Genomic DNA, 23,994 nt, shown 5'->3' with positions numbered 1-23,994 from the left:
TTTCTTGTCTGATTGCTGTGGCTAGAACTTCCAAGACTATGTTGAATAGGAGTGGAGAGAGCAGACATCCTTGTCTTGTTCCTGATCTCAGGGGGAATGCTCTCAGTTTTTGCCCATTGAGTATGATGTTGGCTTCAGGTTTCTCGTATATGGCCTTTATTATGTTGAGGTATGCTCTCTCTATTCCCATTTTGCTGAGAGTTTTTATCATAAATGGGTGTTGTAATTTATCAAATGCCTTATCTGTATCTATTGATATGATCATGTGGTTTTTGTCTTTCATTTTGTTTATGTAGTGTATTATGTTTATTGATTTGTGAATATTAAACCATCCTTGCATCCCTGGGATGAATCCTACTTGATCGTGGTGTATGATCTTTCTAATGTGTTGCTGGATCCGGTTTGCCAATATTTTGTTGAGGATTTTAGCATCTATATTCATCAGCGATATTGGCTTGTAGTTTTCTTTCTTTGTTGTGTCTTGACCTAGTTTTGGAATTAGGGTTATGCTGGCTTCATAGAACGAGTTTGGGAGTCTTCCCTCTTCTTGTATCTTTTGGAATAGTCTGAGGAGGATACTAAATGTTTTGTAGAATTCACTTGTGAAGCCATCCGGTCCAGGGCTTTTGTGTGCTGGGAGTTTTTTGATTACTGCTTTAATTTCACTAGCTGTTATTGGTCTATTCAGACTTTATGCTTCTTGATTCAGTTTGGGAAGACTATAGGTTTCCAGGAATTTGTCCATTTCCTCTAGGTTGTCAAATTTCTTGCCATACAATTGTTCGTAATAATTTCTTATAATCCTTTGTATTTCTGTTGTATCAGTTGTGATTTCTCCTGTTTCATTTCTGATTTTATTTATTTGGGTCCTCTCTCTTTTTTTCTTGATGAGCCTGCTTAAAGGCTTGTCAATTTTGTTTATCTTTTCAAAGAACCAGCTCCTACTTTTGTTGATCTTTTGAATTGTTAGTTTAGACTCTATGTCATTTAATTCTGCTCTGATCTTGATGATTTCCTTCCTTCTACTTGATCTGGGCTTTGCTTGTTGTTCTTTCTCTAGTTCTTGTAGCTGTAGGGTTAAATTTTTTATTAGAGATTCTTCTAGCTTTTTTAGGTAGGCCTGTATTGCTATGAACTTTCCTCTCAGGACTGCTTTCGCTGTATCCCATAGGTTTTGGGTTGTTGTGTGTTCATTATCATTAGTTTCCAGAAACTTTTTGATTTCTTCCTTGATGTCCTTGTTAACCCATTCATTATTTAATAGCATGTTATTCATTCCCCATGAGTTTGAATGTTTTTGAGTTTTTTCCTTGAGGTTGATTTCCAATTTTAAGCCATTGTGATCTGAGAAGATGTTTGACATAATTTCAGTTTTTTTGAATTTGTTGAGGCTTGTTTTGTGTCCTACCATGTGGTCTATCTTTGAAAATGTTCCATGTGCACTTGAGAAGTATGTATATTTTGCTTCTTTGAGGTGAAAACTTCTATATATATCGACTAAGTCCATTTGATCTAGAGTGTTGTTCAGTGCCTCGATACTTTTGGTGTTTCTTTGCTTCAAAGATCTGTCCATTGTTGACAATGGGGTGTTAAAGTCCCCTACTATGAGTGTGTTGCTGTCTATATCTTTCTTGGAGTCTTTCAAAATTTTCCTTATATATTTGGGTGCTCCTAAGTTGGGTGCATATATATTTATAAGGGTTATATCTTCTTGATGGATTTTTCCCTTAAGTATTATGAAATGCCCTTCTTTGTCTCTTTTTATGGACTTTGCTGTGAAATCTGTTTTGTCTGATATAAGTATTGCTACCCCGGCTTTTTTTTCATGTCCATTTGCTTGAAATACTTTTTTCCATCCCTTTACTTTCAGTCTGTGTAGATCTTTTGTTCTAAGGTGGGTCTCTTGTAGACAGCATATATGTGGGTCATTCTTTCTAATCCATTCAGCTACCCTATGTCTTTTAATTGGAGCGTTTAATCCATTTACATTTAAGGTTATTACTGATAAGTACTTATTCATTGTCATTTTTCCCCTTTGTACTCATATTCTTCTCTGTCTCTCTTTCTTTATCTTCTTAAAGCAGACCCTTTAGCATCTCTTGCATTGCTGGTTTGGTGTAGATATATTCTTTTAGCCTTCTTTTGTCTTGGAAGCTCCTTATTTCACCCTCCATTTTGAATGAGAGCTTTGCTGGGCATAGTATTCTAGGTTGTAGGCCTTTGTTTTTCATTGTTTGGAATATTTTTTGCCATTCCCTTCTGGCTTGTAGTGTTTCTGCTGAGAAATCTGATGATAGCCTTATTGGAGCTCCCTTGTATGTTATTAGTTGTTTCTTTCGCTGCTTTTAGGATTCTCTCTTTGTCTTTGAATGTTGCCATTTTAATTATGATGTGTCTTGAAGTGTGCCTGTTGGGGTTCATCTTCATTGGGACCCTCTGTGCTTCCTGGACTTGTGTGACTCTTTCTCTCCTCATGTGAGGGAAGTTTTCTGTCATTAGTTTTTCAAAGAGGTTTTCTATCCCTTGCTCTTCTTGTTCTCCTTCTGGTATTTCTATGATACGGATATTATTACGTTTCATGTTGTCCTGCAGCTGTCTTAGAACCTCTTCAGTCTTGTTCAGTCTTTTTTCATTTTGTTACATTGGGAGTTTTTGTGTACGTTGTCCTCCAGCTCACTGATCCGATCTTCTGCTTCCTCTAGCCTGCTTTTAGTTCCTTCTACTGTGTTCTTCAATTCAGAGATCGTATTCTTCATTTCCTCCTGGCTCTTATTGATAGCTTCTATGTCCTTTTTCATGCTCGTGTAATTCTCTGTGAGTTCCTTGTAGTTTTTCTGGAGTTCCTTGTAGTTTCCCTGGAGTTCTTTGTAGTTTCCGTTGAGCTCATTCAGCTTCTCCATAATCCATGTTTTGAATTCCATATCTGATATTTTGCTCCCCTCTATTTCATTTAGCACTCTCTCTGGGGATTCTACCTTTCCTTTTGATGGGGGGTTGTTTCTCTGTCTCCCCATTTTTGTGACTCCTATTGTTTGTTGGTGCTTCTTAGAATGATCTGCTCTTCCTGGATCTGCCTCTGGTAGCCTCAGATCATGTACCATACTGGCCCTAGGCAGCGTATTGGAGACTTCCAGTGATCTACTGCCTTTGTCTGTCTTCTTTAGTTGTTAATCTACTGAATCTGTGATGAACCGTCAGGCTTAAGGACCGTGAGTGTGGCAGCGGCAGCTTAATTCCTGTAGGCAGGGCTTTTATTTCCCCTTAGTCTGACGCCACTTGGAGGAAATGGTCTGTCTGCTGTACTGGGGCTGAGTCAGCACTGGCTGGTCCTGGGAGGAGGTTAGTGTAGCTTCCACTTACTCCTCCACCCTCTTGGATCTCCATCTGTGTTGTTTTTGATGTTATTTCTTTAATCTGTCTGGTTGTATTTCAGCTACTCTTTGGTGGATCTTTTTCTCTGGTTAGTTGATTGAGAGTCACTCTGTCCACCTTGTCTTGAGATCTTTTGTGTAGGTGCTGCTAAAACATAATCACACAATCCAGGCAAGAAACCCACACCCTCCACTATCTCCACCAACTACAATCTCACTATAGGCTGCAAATGAGCCCGTATTAATATACTTGTGGAGATATTGGGACTCATTTCATAGGAGAAACAGATAGGAGTTGTTTTAAATGAGGGAAGGGTAATTTTTGAGCTGGAAGTTGATAGAGTAATAATATTAGCAATTGGGATCAAGGTTATGTAAGACAGCAATTAACATTTACACTGTATGTTTGAAAAAGAGGAGAGGGTTACAGTGTGGAGTGAGAAAGTGCAAGTGTCGTCGTCGGCCAGCCGTCCGTCTCGAGAGACGATGGTGTAGCTTCTTAAGAGTCTATCTGCACCGCCGAGAATGGCTGTGCAGTCCGACTCGGGAGTGACACGGTATCTGTCTCCTCCTGTGTTGAATCGACATCTTACGATGACGCTGGAGTGTTCTCTCCAGTGAAGCTGAAGCTACAGAGCCTGGGCAGGGTGATATGGAGGGTCTGCTGTTGCCCATGCAGCAGACCCCCCTCTCTTCGCAGCTGAAGGGTCCAAGGGAAAGACGGAGTCAATACAGCTTGGCTTCAGGTGCGCCGCAGGAGTTGCCGGTGTTGACTACAACGTCAAACCGCCTTAGGGACTCCGGCTCCGGATTTTCTGTCGGGGTTTACTCCCTTAGCCTTTCCCCTGAAGAGGTATGCCGCAAGGCAGCGGAGGTTTTTTGGAGTCAGAGTTCTCCTTCTCTGATGTGCCCTGACTGGAAGATCGAACCAGCGACACTTAGCTCGCAGGCCGACGCTCAATCCACTGAGCCAAACCAGCCAGGGGTGCAAGTGTATAGTATTAGGATTATATAATCGGTATATGCTATATGATTAGCGTGGAAGGGAGGATAGACACAACAGACATCCAGGCAGACAGACAGACAGACAGAAATTGAAGGAGAGGGCTGAGGAGGTTAGAAGGTAGGAAACAGATTGAGAAAGAATTTTTCAAGAATAAAAATACAGAGTAGAAAATAGCAAGACAGGAGGGGAGAGAGGAAAGAGAGAGAGAAAGTAGAGAAGAGAAGGGTAGGAGAGAGAACGAAAGAAGAAGGGGAGGGAGAAGAGGGAGGACTGGATTAAAATATTTTTTAAATTACATATTATAAAAAAAGATTAGGAGATTAAAACATAAAATTGCAAGATAGAGAGAAAGAGAGAATATAGAGAGAGAGGAATAAGAGATGGGAAAGCAAGAGGATGGGGGAGGGAAAGAACACGGAGGAGGGAAGGAAATCAGGAGGAAGAGGAGATATTAGGGAGGGAAAGATTGAAATTGAGGAGTTGACAAAAAATAGGATGAAGGAGAGAAATACAAGAGGGAGAGAAAGAAGTGAGGGGATGGGGTGGAAAGAGAGAAGGGTTAAGAATGGGAGGGTGAAGGGAGAGGGGGATAGATTAGAATTATAATTTGAATATTAAAAGATTAGAATATAAAGTGGAATAGGGAGAGAGAAAGAGAGAGAATATAGGGAGAGAAGGAAAATAAGGGCAAGGGATGAAAGAAAAACGAATGTAGACTGAAGGGGGACAAAATAAAGAAAAATTTAATAAAATTGAAGGTGCTTAACGCAGAGAAAGGAGAGAGAGAGAAAGGAAACGGAGGGAGGATGAGGATAGGGGGAGGGAAGGGGATTGGAAGAAGGGAATAGGAAGGAAAGGGAGAGAACTTAAAATTAAAAAATTAACAAAGAATAGGATGCGGGGAGACATGCTAAGGGGAGAGAAGGGAGGGAAGAGGAGGGGAGAAAAGAGAAAATAAGAAAGGACGGGAGGGGCTGTTAGAGAGAGAGAAATAAAAGAATGAGGATTTTAACTCAATTCAACTTTTAGGCACAGTCTCTGGGTATTTTTGGTTTGTTTGTTTTTTTGTTTTTCCTTCCTTCCTGAGTCCGCCCCTATTCAAAATTCCATGACTTTCAAATCTTTTCTGGTTGGTTGGCTGGCTGTGGGAGGGTTCTGCTTGATTCTGGGATTACTAGTCTTTTATTCATGGGCCTACTGCCGCTCTGCTGTGAGCTGCGTTTAGTTGTCCCCTCCTGAGGCTGCCTCAGCCCTCCTCAGGCTTGTCCAGCTACTCCTCCCCTCTGTTGGTCCAGCCTGTGCCTGCCAGTAATCCCTGCCCTGCCTCCAGTCGTGTCTCTATTCCCAGGCTACAGCTTCGGCTCTCTTCCCTGTCTATATGCCTGCGCACCCTACCTCTCTCCCTGTCTCAAGATCGTCCTTTTGTTCTGCAGGACTCTGGCACAGTCAGTCAAAGCGCCAGGCCCAGTGGCACTTTCCTGCCCAGGACCTCTCCCCTGGTCTGGAGCTCTGCAGTGGCTTTCCTGTGTGGGCTCTTCTCCTTGCCCCAAAACTGTCTCTATTCCGAGCTACAGCTTCTGCTGGTTTCCCTGTCTATAGGCCTGCGCGCTCTATCTCTCTTCCCGCCCCAGCACCGTCGCTTTGTTCTGCAGGATTCTAGTGTGGTCAGTCAGCGCAGCGCTCTCCTACCCAGGAGTTCTCCCCCAGTCTGGAGCTCCGCAGCAGCCTTTCCCTGCGGGCCCTTCTCCCCGCCCTAAAACTGTCTCCACTCCAGAACCACCGCCTCAGCTCTCTTCCCTACTTACACACCCTGCGCGTCCTATTTCTCTCCTAGCCCCAAACCCGCCTTTTGTTCTGTGGGATTCTAGCATGATTGCTCAAAGCGCGGGGGGCATGCACTTTTCTCTTGCTCAGGAGCTCTCCCCCGGTCCAGAGTTCTGCAGCAGCTTTTTGTGCAGCCAGTCTCCTTGCCCCAAAACTGTCCCTTTGTTCTGTAGGGCCCTAGCACAAGTGCTGTGAGCGCCCGGAGTGCCGAGCTTTCGGTCGGAGGTTGCAGCTGAGGAGATTTCCCTCTAGACTCAGATCACACAGTTTCTCCCAGTTCTGGTTGTTCACTGTTCTCTCCCTCCTCTGGCTTTTTCAGCCAAATCCTCTCCCTAACTCCCTAGAAGAATTCACTTATCGGTGTGCCCCTAGCAGGGGGAGCCTCCAAGCAGCTCTTGGCTAGTGAGCTCTCTGGCTTGCTACTGCAGACGCACCGGGTCTCAGAATGACTCAGCCTGCAGTGTATGGTAAACTCCTCCACCCCTATCCACACTGGTCCCACGCTCTCCTCCCTGCTCATGCTATCGGAGATCCACACTCACTCAGTCACTCCTCTCCGCATTCGTTCCTGGAGTCTCTCCTTAACAGGAGTGAGCTGAGAACACTGTCCCTACTCCGCCGCCATCTTCCCCTCCCTCCTCAAGTCACAGTTTTAATCACATCTATCAATTAAGGCTAAACAGCTGGACTCTCCTGTCATCCCCCCTATTGGTTTTTAGTTATTTTATTTCTATAGGATTAGTTTACAAACTAAAACAACATAAGATACACAAGCTACACGATCGTGGAAGAATGGCAGACTTCTGCCTCAGAGGTCATCCCCTCTAGAACACCCAAAGAAGAATAACCCTGCCCCCCTCTGCCAGGCCAGCCCAACCCTAGGCTACTCCCGGAGTTCTTTCGCATCCAAAATACTATCCGTTGGGAAATACAGGCAGCTGCAGCACAATCATTCAGACATCCTTGAGGAATAGAGAGAGCTGGAGCCAAAGCCAAAGCCAAAGCCAGCTGTAGTATAGTTTGAAATCAGAGAGTGTGATGCCTTCAGCTTTGTTTTTCTTTCTCAAGATTGCTTTGGCTATTCTGGGTCTTTGGTGGTTCCATACTAATTTTACAAGTTTCTTCTATTTCTGTGAAAAATGCCACTGGGATTTTGACAGGGATTTCATTGAATCTCTGGATCACTTTGGGTAGTATGGATATTTTAACAATATTAATTCTTCTGATCTGTGAACATGGCATAGTTTTCCTCTCATTTGCATTTTCTTGAATTTTTTCCATAGTCTTAAAGTTTTCAATGTACAGGTATTTCACCTCCTTGGTTAAATTTATTCCTAATATTCTTCTTGATGCAGTTGTAAGTAGGATTATTTTCTTAATTTCTCTTATCTGATAGTTTCTTATTAGTATCTAGAACTACAACAGGAGTTTTGTCTATTGACTTTGTATTCTGCAACTTTACTGAATTCATTTGTTCTAACAGGTTTTGTTTTATTTATTTTTTTTGGTGGAATCTTTAGGGTTTTCTATATATAGTATGTCATCTGCAAATAGTGAGTTTTACTTTTTCCTTACTGATTTGGAGTCCTTTTATTTCTTTTTCTTGCCTAATTGCTCTGGCTAGGACTTCCAGTAGTATGTTGAATAAAAGTGGTGAGCATGGGCATCCTTGTCTTGTTCTTGATCTTAAAAAAAGCTTTCAATTTTTCACCATTGAGTATGTTAGCTGTGGGCTTTTCATAAGTGGCTTTTATTATGTTAAAATATGTTTCCTCTATTCCCACTTTAACTGTTGAGAGATTTTTAATGATAAATGGATGTTGAATTTTGTCAAATACTTTTCTGCATCTATTGAGATGATCATATGATCTTTATTCTTCATTTTTTAATGTGGTGTATCTCACTGATTGGTATGTGTGTATTGAATCATCCTTGCATCCCTGAAGTAAGTCACACTTGATCATAGTGTATATAATCCTTTTAATGTATTGTTGAATTTGTTAATATTTTGGGGGGAATTTTTACATGTGTGTTCATCAGGGATATTGGTTTGTAATTTTACTTTATTGTGGCAGACATGTGTAGTTTTGGTATCACGATAATGCTGGCCTCCTAAAATTAGTTTAGAAGCATTCCCTCCTCTTCTAATTTTTTTGTAAAAGGATTGGTAAATAATTCTTCATTGAATATTTGGTAGAGTTTACTAGTGAAACTATCTGTTTCTAGACTTTTGTTGTTGGGTGGTTTTTGATTACTGATTCTCCTTACTAGTAATAGGTCTGTTTAAATTTTGTTTCTTCAGGATTTAGTTTTGGTAGGTTGTATGTGTCTAGGAATTTATCCATTTCTTTTAGGTTCTCAAATCTGTTGGTGTATACTTGTTCATAGTATTCTCATGATTCTTCATATTTCTGTGGTACCAGCTGTAACAACTCTTTCATTTCTAAATTTTTTATTTGAGTCCTTTTTCTTTTATTCTTGGTAAGTCTAGCTGAAGATTTGTTGATTTTATCTATTTAAAGAACCAGCTCTTAGTTTCATTGTTTTTTCCTGTTGTCTTTTTTGTCTCTATTTTATTTCCCCTGTGTTCTTTATTTCCTTCTAGTAACTTTGGTTTTCATTTATTCTTTTTTTCCAGTTCCTTGAGGTGTAGTTAGGTTGTTTCTTTGAAATTTTTCTTGTTTCTTGATGTAGGCATTTATCATGATGAACTTCCCCCTTAGTACTGCTTTCACTGCATTCCATAAGTTTCGGTATGTTATATTTTTATTTTAATTTGTCTCAGGGTATTTTTTTGAAATTCTCTTGATTTCTTCTTTGACCCTTTGGTTGTTGAGAAGCATGTTGTTTAATATCCACATATTTGCAAATTTTCCAGTTTTCTTGTAATTCATTTTTGGTTTCATACCATTGTAGTTGAAAAAAGTGTTTAGAATTATTTCAATCTTCATGAGTTTATTAAAACTTGTTTTGTGGCTTTATACATGATCTATCCTGGATAATGTTCTGTGTGTACTTGAGAAAAATGTTCATTCTCTTACATTTGGATGGGATGTTTTGTGTGCATGTATATATGTGAATTATATCTGGTTTAACATTTCATGTAAGGTCAGTGTTTTCCTTTTGATTTTCTATTTGGATGATCTATCCATTAATATAAGTGGGTTATTAACATCTCCTACTATTATTATATTGCTGTTTCTCCTTTAATGTTTGTTAATATTCCATATGTTTAGGTGCTTCTGTGTTGGGTTCAGAAATACTTACAAATGTTGTATCCTCTTGTTGGATTGACATCTTTATCGCTACGTAATGTCCTCCTTTTACCATCCCTTCACTTTTATTTTGTGTGTGTCTTTAATTTTATCCACAGATTCACTTTACGTGGTTTTAGTTAACTTCAGTTGACCATGGAAATTTTAAATGGAAAATTCCAGAAAGAAACAATTCATAAGTTTTATATTGTGTGCCATTCTGAGTGGCGTGATAAAATCTTGTCCTGTCCTACCTAGGACATGATTTATCCTTTTGTCCAGCAAATCCACCCTATATGTGCTACCTGCATATCAGTCACTTCATTATCGGAACAACTGTCACAGTATCACAGGGCTTATGTTCAAGTAATCCTTACTTTACTTAATAATGGCCCCAAAGCACAAGAATAGTGATGCTCACAAATGGTATGTGCCAAAGAGAAGCTATAAAGTACATGTATTTATGGGCAAAAACATGCATGAGTTTAGTACTACCTGTGATTTCAGGCATCCACTGGGGATCTTGGACATATCCTTCACAGGTAATGGGGGACTACTGCAGATGGGTCTTAATTTTATATCTGTTTAGCCGCTCTTTGTCTTTTGACTGGAGATTTATTCTATTTACATTTAAAGTAACTGTTGATAGGTATGTACTTATTGCCAATTTGTTCATTGTTTTCTGGTTGTTTTGTAGTTTCTGTTCCTTTCTTCTCTTACTCTTGTCCTTTGTGTTTGGAAGATTTCTTTAGCAGTGTACTTAGATTCTTTTCACTTTCTCTTTTGTGTTTCTACTATGGGTTTTTGCTTTCTAGTTACCATGAGGCTTACATATAACAACTGATATTTATAACTGTTGATTTTAAGTCGGTAACAACTTAAGTTTTGATGCATTCTAAATCACTACATTTTTACTCTCCATTCCTCCACATTTTGTTTAAAAATTTTTTTGAAATTCTGGAATATAAAGTTAGCTTTTTAATTATAGTTGACATACAATATTATATTAATTTCATTTGTACAATATCATGTGAGAAAAATGCTCACAATGAAAACACCAGGCCACAGGACTTAAGCAGTAAATGAGGCATTTGTTTATTCACAGATTTGCAAGTCCGGGCGCAGCCTAACAAAGGACGCGTACCGATGCTCAGAGCTGGCCGCTTTTATCCTAATGCAAGTAAACCACCCCCTTTCCTCCCCCTCCCCTTCCTCTCTGTTATTCCCTACTGGATACTCCAGAGTTACAATCTGACATCGACTAAATCAACTAAGGGTAGTATTTAACTCATGAATAAGTTTCCTTAACTCGCTCACTATGCATAATTCCCAGGTGATAAATATTCAGTGATGGGTGCCCCTCACACTGGGTTAACTCTTGACTGTTTATGTCTCCAGCCCCATTTCTCTAAATTATAATTGTTCAAGATTACATTTCTCTTTTGCTGCTAATCATTTCTTACTGGTTTGGGAGTCACTTTTATCTGTCCCTTACAATAGCACTTTGACATTTATACACCTTACAAAGTGATCACCACAGGAAGTCTGGTAAGTATCTGTCATTCTACAGTGTTACTGAAATATTATTGGCTGTACATCTCTGTGGCTTATTTTATAAGTTTGCACTTCTTAATCCCTTTTTGCTCATCCCCCCATTGCTCAACCAGGCTGGGGCTCAGACCCCTTTCTCTTCAGGTGGGGACCTCTGTGATTGTGATAGTTACAGAATAGGTCTCCCCAAATCCCCAGAGCCTGTGGGTTGAGAGATGGGGGGGAAGGGGGCTGCTTTCAAGATGCTTTTGCATATCTCTAGCTAGTAGCTAGTATCTTAGTTATGCAAATGGCTTTGGTTCTTCCAAGGCCCCAAGGAGATGGTAGGCGTTTTGACCATGGAATGGTGAGGAAAGCATATGGGGCCTGCACAAGGTTCTGTGAATGGTCAGAACCAGTTACTCTGTTCACTGCATCACAGGCCATGGTTAGGGATTTAAAAAAATAAGGTGGCAGCCATTTTGGGGAGGAGAAGCAGTTTGCAGAGAATAGTGGAAACTCCACGCAGTTTGCACAGGGGAGAGAGAGTAAAGAGGGAGTTCCACACAGTTTGCAAGAAGGTAGAGAGGGAGAACCACATGGTTTGCAAGGAGGAAGAAGAAATCCATGCAGCTTTGAAAGGGCAGAGAGAGAACCATGTGTGATCCAGTGCAACACGGCACATGTTTTCCTGGACACTTATACGGAGGCTGATGACATTGTACCCCAGATCCTGAAGGAGACAGCTGACAGATAAAGGATGGGGAACTTCTGGGCATGTTTTTGGCTTATAGCCTTTTGGGGAGCAAGGAAGTGCTCGGTCCCATGGGAAAACAGGGCTCTGAGCTGAAGTGCCCACTGCCCTCCCCAGGTTGGAATACTATAAAGACCTGTTTTCCTCAATACTAGTTGTTGGGTTTTACACCAAGGCACCACATGAAAGGACCCCCTTTCGCTCTGTAACAATATTCCACCCACTTGTTGGTAACAACTCAAGAGAATGGGATACTAGCCTGCCAAGAACCCTCTCTCCAATTGTTACAGTCTCATGGGACCGAGGAATGCAAGCCCTCATGGCCTCCAGAGCCTGGCCATCAAGGGGCATTCCCCTGGCGGTGGCCACAAAAAATAGGACATCAGATGCATGTTACAATTGCTTTCCAAGAAATACTGACGCTCTGGAAAGGGGCAGGGAGAGTATGAAGATGGCACATGTCAGCTGGAACCAGACAGGAGGAGCAAAGAGAGGATACCTGCCTGGGGTGGGGGAACCTGTCTAGACTTAAATAATAAAAAATCACCCACCACTGTCAGTCCTCCAGAGGAGATCCCAGCAGGCCCCTAGATATGTTACATGTCTACTCCTCAGGCAAATGTTTCACTAAAAGTAAATGAGCCTTTTTCAAGTAAAGTGATAACACAATTGGCTACCTCTGCCCTGGGCCCTGGGGCAAGAGAGTTGATGTGTGAGCCTTTGTGGGTTTCATGTTTGCAAGCCTTGTTGATTTTCAAAGTTAGATGTTTTGGAAGTTCATTTCTTAAGTGCAGGTCTTAAAAGTACGATGTGGTGTACAAACCCTTTGTTCCTCAGGGAAAAGCTCTGGATTTTGAATTCCCTCTTGATTCATGTGTTGACATGCTTGGGGGTAGGGTTTATGGCTTCATTGTGTCTCATCCTCTCTGAGTGGCCTCAGTGTGGTCTCTTCCTCACTTGCCTGATGTGTAGGAGCCACTGGGACAGTCTTTAGGATTTTTTTCAGAGGAAACTGTTCCATATGTTTCTGTAGATGTCCGTGTGTCCATGGGAGGAGGTGAATTTAGGGTCTTACTAGGGTCACCACCTTGAACTGGAAAGCTTCACTTTTTAAATTAATTACCAATACAGCCTCCTGTCAGTAACTTAAAAAGAGACAAAAATCAGTTTGAATGGTCATAAGTTAAGAAGTTATATTCCTCAGAAATATAAAAAACCACCCTGGAAATGTGTAATGGAGAGCCCCAAACCAAAAAGGTGTTAAAAGAAATCTATGTCCTACTATAGCACTATTTTCTGCTAGTTAATTTTAGATCTCACCTTAAAACAACACCAAATTACCCACATTTTTTGACAGGAAAGTAGAAAAGAACCTTGAAAGGGGAAGTGTGGTAAAGCAATTTGCCAGTGCAACTTGCTTACTTATCTGAAATTATTCTGCTTATGAGCTCTTGCTATTTTTTGATAGTTGGCTCTTAAACCTGAAGAATCTGGTTCAGTCCTTACCTCATGTCCACAAAAACAACAAAAATATATAAATTCTCACACTAGTTAAGGGGAAGTGAAATTAAAAAAATTTTTAAGTATATTTTATTGATTATGTTGTTATAGTAGTTCCAATTTTCTTCCCCTTTGCTCCCTTCTGCCCAGTACCTCCCTTCCCCCAGCAAACCCACCCCCCTTAGTTCATGTCCATGGGTCGTACATATAAGTTCCTTGGCTTCACCCTATGTTAATTCTTAACTTCCCCCTATTTTGTACCAGCCAATTATGTTTCTTAGTCCCTGCACCATTTCCCCATTTCTCCTCCTTCCCCCTCCCAGCTGATAACCCTCCAAATGATCCCCATACCTATGATTCTGTTCCTATTCTGGTTTGCTTAGTTGGATTTTGTTTTTATTTTTTAGATTCATTTGTTGATAGTTGTTTGTCATTTTTTAAAAATGTTTTATTGATTATGATGTTACAGTTGTCCCAATTTCCTTTCCCTCTGCTCCCTTCCACCTGGTGGCCCCCCTCCATCCAGTTGTCCCCCCCTTTTAGTCCATGCCCATTGGTTGTGCATATAGTTCCTCTCAACCTCTTCCTGTCTACTCCATTCCCTTCTACTATGCTTAATTCCTGTACCATCTCCCTCCCTTTTCCCCTTTCCCCTCCCTGCTGACCGCCCCCCAATATGTTTCCCATATCTATAGTTCTTTTTCCACTCTCATTGCCTATTTAGTTTGCCTTTGTTTCAATTCCCTAGCTTCTGTTGTTGGTTCTTGTTTTCATTTTAATGTTCATAGTTTTGATCCTCTTTCTTCTAAACCAGTCCCTTTAACATCTCATATAATAGTGGTTTGGATCTAATGAACTCCTTCAGTTTTACTTTGTCCTGGAAGCACTTTCTCTGCCCTTCTATTCTGAATGACAAATTCGCTGGATAGAGTACTTGTGGTTGTAGGTTTTTGCTTTTCATTACTTTGAATATTTCTTGCCAGTCCCTTCTTGCCTGCAGGGTCTCCTTTGAGACATCAGCTGATAGTATAATTGGGACCCCTTTGTACATGATTCCTTTCTTCTCTCTTGCTGCTTTTAAGATTCTCTCTTTATCTTTAATTTTTGACAATTTGATTATAGTATGTCTTGGAGTGGTTCTCCCTGGGTCCAGTTTTTCTGGAATTCTCTGTGCTTCTGGACCTGTAAGTCTATTTCCTTCCCCAAGTTCGGGAAGTTCTGCTTCATTATTTTTTCACATAATTTTTCAATTCCTAGTTCTTCTTCTTCGCCCTCTGGCACTCCTATTATTTGAATGTTTGTTCACTTATAGCTGACCCAGAGGTTTCTGAGCCTCTCCTCGTGTTCTTCCCTTTTTGTTTCCTCTTTCTGCACTGGTTGACTATTTGTTCCTTCCCTATGTTCTGGTTTGTTGATTTGATCTCTGGATTTTATTTCCTCACCACTTGTCTCGTATGTGTTTTCATTCGTTTCAGTATGAGTAGCTTTCATTCCTTCCCTATCTTGTTCCAGATCTTTTGTTAATTCTGTAAGCCACCTTATAACTATAGCTCTGAACTGAGCCTCAGAAAGGTTTTCTATTTGTTCGTCTGTCAGGTCCCGCATCTGCTGCCTGGTGAGCTGCGTCACCAGGATTTCAGTTGTTGTCTGCTTCATTTTGACAGACTTGTGTTTACCTTTGCTTCCTGGGCAGGCTGTAGGGGGCAGAGCCCCATGCACTCGTCATTACCCGGTGACTGGCGGTGATCGGCAGCCTTTTTCGCCGCACTGTGGCGTTTTGTGTGGGGGCAGGGGTCCAAGATGGATTCCTGCCATTACTCTCCGCTGAGAGACCGGGATCCATACCCCCGCCCTTGAGGCCTCACCGTCCAAGGCAATGGGGGGGCTGCCTTTCCCAGCGTTGGAATCGCGAGCTGCCGGGACTCGACTGCAGCAGGATTGCTCCCCTGGTGTTTCTTGCAGTCCCGCCGCTATGCCCGCTGCTACCACAGACAGGACCACAGTTTCTCGCCCCTCCTACCCATCCAGATGAGCACCGCTGGTTTATAACTTCATACGTTGGGCTTCCATGTAGCTTTATTTTCTGGAATTTCTGGTTATCTTTTGTTTTGAAGTAGTTGTAGAGGGAGACCGAGCATGTCAGTCTAATCCTCCATCTTGGCTGGAAGTCTGAATGTTATGTTGTCGTTTTCTTTAAGGCAGTAAAATTATGTATATTAACAACGAGCAGCTATAAATAAAATGTAATCAGTCAGGGTCCCAAAATTGAATAATTCAAGATGATTTATTTAGAAAGGGACTTTTGGTAAAGGAACAGTCATCCTGAGGTGAAGTCACAGGAAATGAGTCATGGAATAAATATCTTGACTTAACTCTTTTTTTCTCTCTTTAATCTACCTGTGAACCCTCTTGACAGAAGTAAAAACCAGAGGACCCAGGAATCCATTGATGTGGTCCATACCAGTCAACCTGCCAGGGCAGAGAGCAGGATAGAGAAAGGTATCAAGTGTGTCTAGAGTAGAAAAAGATACCCAGTATGAGAATGATGCGGGCTGGGCAACCTTACTAGGGATTAGTCTTGGAGCAACTCCAGCCTGGAATAACACACCTAATAAGTCTCCAAGAAAGAGAGCAATAACTGGGCTGGTTTTTTGGTTTGTTTGTTTTTTAATATGCAGCCCAGACCTCCAACTTTCATTAGTTAATTGTAAATTTCAAATTTTAATCGTAAGCTGAAGTTTTTGCAGGGTTGATGTTCAACTGGTTACACAGCTGTGCTAGCTGAGCACATCACTGATTATATAAGCAGTAAGGATATTTCACATGTCTTTGAGTGGTGAAACTTTTACTGATTTTTACAATGGAAAAACAAAGGTTGTATGTGATTCAAGCATGATCTGCAGGCAAAACATAATGGTATATGGAATATGGACTTTAAAAAAAAACACGAAATGCAACATTGCTTTGTATCAATAGCAACATTTCCCTAAAAGTTTGGTTCCAAGAGCAGTTATAAATACATTTTCCTAGTGTCTCTGGAGTGAAAACAACTGAAGGACACTTTCCAGATCCTTTTATATTCAGTATTTACGTACTTTGTTAATTTCAAAGCAAGAAAACTTCATATCTCACAATTTTTTTTTTACATTGCTTTTGATGAAAAGTTTTTGTCAGTTACCATTGATAGGAAAAATGTAAATTAGACTTTGTCGGAAGTATACTTAGCTATACAAGGTGTACATATAGTGTTTGTATATTCAGGTCAAAGCCAAGACCATGTGTGGACAGTTTTGTTTAAAAAATGGGCTACTCGTATATTATGTGATGCTACAAATGAATCATCTGAAGTTCGGATATGTATTATAGTATAGATGATATACTTGTGTAAGGAATCTAGTGTGCGGTGAACAAATTCAGAGATGGAAAATAGAGTGGAAGTTGCTGGGGTTGGAGGAAGAGTATGAAATGGAAGATTCAGCTTAGTGGATATAGGTTTTCTGTTTGGGGTGATGAAAGGGTCTAGAATTACACAGCATTGTGGGTGTTCTTGATGCCACTGAATTGTACACTTAAAAATGGCTTAATGGGAGGATTTGGAGAAATTAAAACCCTTGTGCAGTATTGGTGGGATTGTAAAATAGTGCAGCCACTATAGAAAACAGCAGTTACCATTTGAGCTAGGAATGCTGCTTCTTGGTGTATATATATGAAAGAACTGAAAAGTAAGATCTCAAAGAGATATTTGGACACCCATGTTCATAAAGGTGGAAGCAATCCCAAGTGTCCCATGACAGATGAATGGATAAACAAATGTGGTATATACATACAATGGTGTATTACTCAGCCTTAAAAAAGGAGGAAATTCTGATGTATTCTACAATATGGTTCAACTTTGAGGACATTATGCTAAGTGAAAATAGCCAGTCACAAAAAGACAAATACTATGTGACTTAACTTATATGAGGCACTTAAGAGTAGTCAAATTCATAGAAACAAAGTAGGATAGTAGTTGCCAGGGGCTGTGGGGGAGGGAGGAAGGGGAAAAAATTTAATGGCTATATAATCTGTTTTGAAAATTTTAAGAAAAAAAGTTTTAGAGGGGAGTAACTAATAAAACAATTATCTTTGAAAGATGGTTAAAATGGAAATTTTTATGTTAAGTATATTTTAACCACAATTTTAAAAATCATATGAAGTTATTGTTTTTCTTTTAGATGAACTAAATACTGAAATATTTACCAGTGCAGAATCACATTATGGATCAGTAATAGAGAGGGAAATTATAAATTGTTCATCTCCTGAGATACCTGCAGAATTTAATGAACAGTTTAACACTAAGAAAAACAAACAAGAGCTAAGTCCAAATAAAGGAATCAACTTAGAAAAAGAAGGCAATTGGTGTAATGACCAGTGCAATCAGTTCACAAGTACAGAGAAACAAACAAAACATAGGAAGAAATGTTCTAAAAGGCCTGACTGGAATATAAATAAGCCACTCAAAGGGTATATTCCAGCATCAGAAAAGTACCCTAAACAGCTTCAGAAGCAGAGAGAAGAAAAAAAAGTAAGAAGACAAATGGAACTGCTTCATTTGGTAGAAAGAAATAATCCTGGAAACCTCTCTCAAAACAGAGGCACTTCGCCAGTTCATTCATCTCCTCAGGAAACTGAACCCAAGGTCAAGTGGCATCTAGTCAAAAAGGAGGTAAAGCTCTTCTGTCTTAAATACATATTTTAAAGTATATATTGACGTTCCTAGATTAGTAAGTTCCCCACAACCATGTTTTCACGAGGCTGTTCTTTGTCTGAAATTTGCTGTAGTTTATATCAGGGGCTGGCCAGCTATGGCCCATGGGCAATTCCACCCTGCTTTTGTAAGTTCTATAAATATACAGCTGTGTTCATTCTTTTATGTGTTATCTTTGGCTGGCTTCACATAACAGCTTGCTGAGCTTAGAGTAGTTGCAGCAGAAACCACACGGCCCACAAAGCCAAGTGTTTACTATATGGTCCTCTACAGAAAAAGTTTACCCCTAAATCTTGTGTGGATTAATGCTATTCAAACACCCATTCAGAACTTGTTTATGATCCAGCTAGACAGGATAATTTATAAGATCAGGAATTAATGGATTGGTTCTGAGGAAAAATACAGTCTATCCCAATATCTAGAATCTTTTATTCAAATAATATCTTGATATTTTTTCTAACAACCCTAAAAGTTTTTGTGGGAACATATGGAAATACTATTATTCCTTTCTGCATTTATCCATCTTTTAGGGAGAAGAGCCTCTGAAAATTAATTCTTTCAACAAAGAAAGGTATGGATAGGTTGATTCCATAGCTACTTAATGCTTTGTATGTGGTACAAAAGAGATACAAAGTATTTGCTCAAGATATAGGTGAGGTCAAGCATGTATACATATGAAGACAGAAAACGGAAGGGTGTGATTACCAGGTGAGGAATAGAGGTTAAGGGAAAGGGTGGCTAGCATTTAAACTTACTAGGTTATGAAGGGCTAAGTTGAACTGGGCTTAGGCATTGTAGGCAGGAATGTGGGTGATGTTTTCTGTTATCTCCCAACTTAATCTTGATTTTCCAGGTATGACAGCAGTGTCAATATAAGACAGTCTATTTAGATTGGAGGGTGGGTGGGGAAAAATGACTGGTGCGGATAATAAGAAATTCAGTTAACTGACTGGAGATTTAGAACTGTTAGAACTTTTGTCTTTGTTCAAGAAGTAACTGGTTCAGGTTTGTCTCAGAATGTGGCTCTGACTTTATGAAATTATTTGAGAAACATTACGCTTAAGTAACCTAGCTAGAGTTGATCCTCAGGATCTAGTAGTTTACTTTGTCCCCGCCCCAATTGGCATGCAAGTACTAGTAAAAACTCATATTATTCCTGTTCTGTTTTTAAAGGTGTTACAAGTATATTTAGGATAAATGGAAATGTGATTAAACAGTAGAAATGCTTAATCTGAAACATACAATTTCTCATTAGTCCCTATTTATGCTTTTTTGAAAAAATACAGATCTCAGTCACCACCAGGTCCTGTGGTGAAAAACAGAACTCAACAAACTCAGACACTAAAAAATAATTATGAAAGAGAGAATCTGGTCTCAGGAGGCAGTCAAATAGAATTATCACCTAGGATTTCTGAACCATCTAATTTTATTCCCTATGTTCGAACCAATGAGATATATTACCTTGATCCAGATGCACCATTGTCTAGGCCTCTAACCCAGGATCCTCAGTACCAAAATCCACAAAGTAAGTATTCTCTCCCTCTAATTATAAATTGAAAATCCAAATTGGCATTCTGGTCCTAGTTCTATAAAGTATTGTAACATTTGCAAAAATTTGGGGGCCCATTACTAATTTTTTAATTACCTATTACTTAAATTTTGCTCAGTGCTTTTCTAGGATATAAATTTATTAATGGAATCCTTAGAATATACTGTAGTGTAGGGCTATATCATACTGTCAGGAATGTATTTGATTTTTGTCATTTTCATCTGACTTTAGACTGTGACCAAGGACAAAGACAGCTATTTGACACTGACTGTGTCAGGGACCCACTTCTTAATCCTATCCTGGTGAAAAACAGGGAACGACAGCAAGAAATCCTAAAGGGACTATCAGAACTGAGACAGGTACGATTTCTCTTTTTTTTTTTTAAACGAAGTGAGAACGTGCCTGTTTTCCGGCTGTATGTTGGAATGGCTGTATGTTTTACTAAGTGCCTAGTTGGTTACATGATTTGTGACTTTACTGCATCCCAGTTTAAAAAAGAAAATTCAACATCTACGGGATGGGGCAAAAGTAGGTTTACAGTTCTGAGTAAATGAAACAGTTTATTCTTGTATTATTATTATTGTTATTATTATCCCTAAGAACAACTGTAAACCGGCTTTTGCCCTACCTTGCATATGCTATTCTTGAATGGAAATAAAACAGGACTCTTTGTTTGCTTCACCCTTGCCATCTTCAAGAATTTCCAGCATGAAACCGTGAGACAATGCAAATATTAAAACAATTTTATTGAATGAAAAATGCATACATTTGAATGGCAAAAACATCAATAAGGCCCTAAAACCAAAGGCAGAAAATAAATACACAATTATGCTGTAATAGAATTCTTAGTAATGCAGTTAATGCTTTTTTAAAATGAATATGTTGGCAGTGTTTAAAACAGAACATAGACACAAGCCTCAATGAATGATATAATTTAGTGTGAAATTGTACGTATAACCTTACCCACCAGACTACTTTTTACCCAGACCGATTATTGTGACTTCTCATCTTGCTTAGGTAAAAGTAAAATTCACTATGTAAGGCTGAAACTTTTCTCCATCAGCTGGCTTTCAAAAGCTTATATCTGTTTGGGCTTAAAAAAATATATAGTGGCTTGCAAAATTTTTTGCGATTAGTTTTGAATGATGTGGCCTTGCATTTGGGGAAATACACTAGCATTTTAGCATCTTTTCCATGTTCAATCATTTACCAGTGCGTCTTGGATTTCATATTGGGGAGTTAGGTGTTGCTCACCAATTCTTTCTAGAGAGCTAGAAAATCACCCTCACTAACAAAGGATTATGAAGAAAAGTGTCCTTAGTTTTTAAAATGGTACGTTTGGTTACATATAGACTGAGTTTGGTAATTCACACACAAGTTTTTTTTTTACCCTAAAACTTCTAGCTTTCTGGAGACAAGGTCAAGAGGAAGGACTATGATGTAGACATTCACCCACATACTAATTCAGCAGGGCCTTGTATTAGCCACTCATGTTAGTGCAGGCAAGATAAACACTAGAGCATTTGGCAGACAGGAAGAGGGGAACTCAGGCCCATAATCTTGTACACTTGGTTTTAAGAAAAGTCATCCCTCTTTGTTTCTATGCTAAAAATACAATCTTACAAATATTCTAATAGCCATACAAGTCTAGGGTGAGAATTACTGAGTATTTTTGAGTAATTAAAATTGATCATGACAAAGAGAAAGCTTAAACTGTAGCCAAGTACTTGAACTTAATACATGCTTTCAAAAAGAAAATGCTGGATTAACAGGATAAAAATATAAAATAGGAATAATTTGCAAGTCTGCTGCACGCCTTTACTAACATATATCAATGTTATTTCAGGGCCTTCTGCAGAAGCAAAAAGAGTTGGAAACCTCATGCCTTTAGCTGCCAATCAAGAAGAGAATTTTAGTTCTTCCTTTTAAATGTAGAAAAACCAAATCATTCACATTTGATTTGTCTTCCCAATTATAAAATGTTTTGTCACTTAACTGTATTTTTACAAATAGTCTAGGTTTCTTTTTTAAATGCTTATTTAAAAATTGTACATTATTTAGTAAAATGCTGTATATATGTGTGTGTGTGTGTGTGTGTGTGTGTGTATATATATATATATAAGTTTTCAACAATAAAACAGACACCTTTGTAAAACTTTTAGTAATAAGAAACATGTTTCTGCTCTTTCACAAATCTGGGAAATATTTAAGTCCTACAAAAACACTTTCCTACTTACCTTAACACAGTCTGGAGTTTCTGATCTGTTAACAGAGAATGTTCTTCCACACATTTTATTTATAGCTTATTAACTGAAATACCACTTATGTATTTTGATCTATAAAAAGATTTAAAAGGGTAGAAACTCTTTGAACTTGTTTTGAGGTGCCAAAGGAAAGTGATTTAATACATTCCAACTTTACTAAAATAACCCAGATTCAATTTAGGCTCACATGGTAATTTTCTTCTCTCCAAATCTTGTTTTTATTACTTTTTTGCATTAGTAATGGAAAGGCAGTTATTGGCAATAGATGTGATTTTAAATTTATCTCCACCACATATTTTATCTGTGAATTTAAAAAGTTGTTTAGTCTAGCATTTAAGTACTTACCACCTCAAAAATCTACTTCTTTTCTAAGACTACCAATTTAAAAATTTATAGCAAAGAGTTTGTTTTAAATTTTCCAATGCCTTTAATAAACTTCTCTTTTGAAATATGAAATTGAATTTGGGTAAGTCAAGGGCCACACAAGCATTGAAAATTATAATTATCAAGTACTCTAAAATAACAGGTTAACCAGAATTTTAGCAACATGGCTAAGCCTGAAGATAAAAAAATAATGCTGCCTGGTATTAAGGCCTAAGTCCTATGTACATAGTTTATTATCTAAATGAAACTGCATTGTTAGATAAATATTGAGGTATTGAGCCAAAATCCTGTAAGTACTTCTTAGTATCACTGGCTTATACCTGTGTAAAAACACTGTACAAAAGCTTAAATGAAAATAAATACAAGAGTAGATACGTCATTTCAGCAAAAGTAGTTGGTATCTAACATTACAGGAAGAAAAGCAAAGCCATTGCTGTCTCCTATCCATTTGCAAACGTCTAGTTTTATATATAAAACAGACTTCAATTTGAAGTCGAAGTACAGGTGACATACAAATGTAAAACTTAAAAAGTGCCAACATTAGATAATTCAAGTACAATATATGTTAAAAAATATATATATATTTATTTCAGTTTTCATATGCTTCAACTGTTACAGGCCATCATGATTTAAATAAGAGGAAAAAAAAAAACATTTGAGAAAGGACAAACCTTTTGTTTAAAGAATGAAATATAAATTGTTAATTCACTTTGAACAAAGAGAAAAAGTCCATAACAACTTAGGTAAAAAAAAAAATAAAAATAAAAAGTTCCTCTAATTATTTCTCTTTTAAATATGGCCTGGAAAAATCACTTCTCCCCCAAGCTTTCAGTATAAGCAGACAGAAAGTAATTTTCACTTTCTTGAGACTGACTTGATGAAAGGGCATACGGTGTTCCCAAAAATGTCTGGTGAGTCAGAACATTAAAATGACTACAGTGATGGGACATACTTAACTGACTTTGATAAACCTGAAAGTTGCTACATGAATCTTGTTCAGCTGAATTGCTGTTCTGTCCTTCAGCGCTTACATCAATCAAAGCTCTCTCAGAATCAATTTGGTAAGTCTTATCTTCTAATAAACCTTTTTGCACGTCAAGAGACGACTGCAACTCAATTTGAATATTCTTTTTTTGATCTGTTCCACGTGCTCCATTGGTCTCTTTCGCCAAAATTTCTGAATGAAAATTGCTGTATACTTCTATTTGTGAGATTTCATCTCCTGAGTCCAGAGACATATCCTCTTCATCCTTTTCATCGTTTTCTAAAAGAGCTACATTTAAAAAACAAAAAGTCCTCCTCTATTGAAATACACAATTTTTTTAAGTTTTAAAATTATACACTACTCACACAATATAACGCGTCAGGGTCTGCAAGTCCACAATCCCTTAAAGCTTGGTCTTCTGCCACAAGTTCACTTAGTCACAACACTCACACTAGGTGTGAATGTCCAGATAATCCGATGCTAAAAGCTTCTGCGAAATGTGTTCACGTTTAATGTTGGGAAATCCCAACTCCCAGCTCCAAAGGGATTAATGTCAAAACAGCATCTAAAGTTATACGGTAATTCAGTATTTGACAAGACAAATACAAAATAAAAATTCTGACATCTAGCTTCACTGGATTACTACTAAACTGGTAAGCTCTACCAAATGTTTGATCTCTGCTTTTCATCAAAAACAAAAGTACATCTTTTATCTCACATAAAACCTGGAACCAGAGCAGAGGGCATCTCACAAGACTAAAGCTATGGCTATCCCTACTACTTTATATTAGATTACTTTGTACATCTGGGGAGATTTAGTACCCTA

At 38.8% G+C, this 23,994-nt stretch overlaps 2 protein-coding genes across 5 annotated transcripts in view; one reads left to right on the top strand and one right to left on the bottom strand.

Moving 5' to 3' along the window:
- The window catches only part of CCDC66 (coiled-coil domain containing 66), a 77,646-nt gene extending 56,027 nt beyond the window's left edge, over positions 1 to 21,619 (top strand). Inside the window, 6 exon segments of the mRNA XM_090284002.1 lie at positions 17,454 to 17,944; positions 18,517 to 18,557; positions 19,273 to 19,511; positions 19,767 to 19,894; positions 21,382 to 21,409; positions 21,412 to 21,619. Coding sequence (XP_090140128.1) covers positions 17,454 to 17,944; positions 18,517 to 18,557; positions 19,273 to 19,511; positions 19,767 to 19,894; positions 21,382 to 21,409; positions 21,412 to 21,464 — 980 coding nt within the window. The 3' untranslated portion in view covers positions 21,465 to 21,619.
- A 1,127-nt stretch (positions 21,620 to 22,746) lies between these two features.
- TASOR (transcription activation suppressor) overlaps positions 22,747 to 23,994 on the bottom strand; it is a 50,873-nt gene continuing 49,625 nt past the window's right edge. For 2 of the 4 annotated variants that reach the window (XM_090283999.1, XM_090283998.1), the window contains exon 24: positions 22,747 to 23,456. In XM_090283999.1, coding sequence (XP_090140125.1) covers positions 22,993 to 23,456 — 464 coding nt within the window. In that variant the 3' untranslated portion in view covers positions 22,747 to 22,992. Of the gene's footprint in view, positions 23,734 to 23,994 lie in introns of all 4 variants that reach the window. The other 2 variants (XM_090284000.1, XM_090284001.1) reach the window with 1 other exon arrangement.

Source organism: Furipterus horrens, unplaced genomic scaffold (assembly GCF_987537825.1).
Source record: "Furipterus horrens unplaced genomic scaffold, mFurHor1.1.pri manual_scaffold_7, whole genome shotgun sequence".
NCBI classification, from domain to species: Eukaryota; Metazoa; Chordata; class Mammalia; order Chiroptera; family Furipteridae; genus Furipterus; species Furipterus horrens.
Note: the sequence above shows the minus strand (reverse complement) of the source record. Positions and strands in the feature narration are given on the sequence as shown.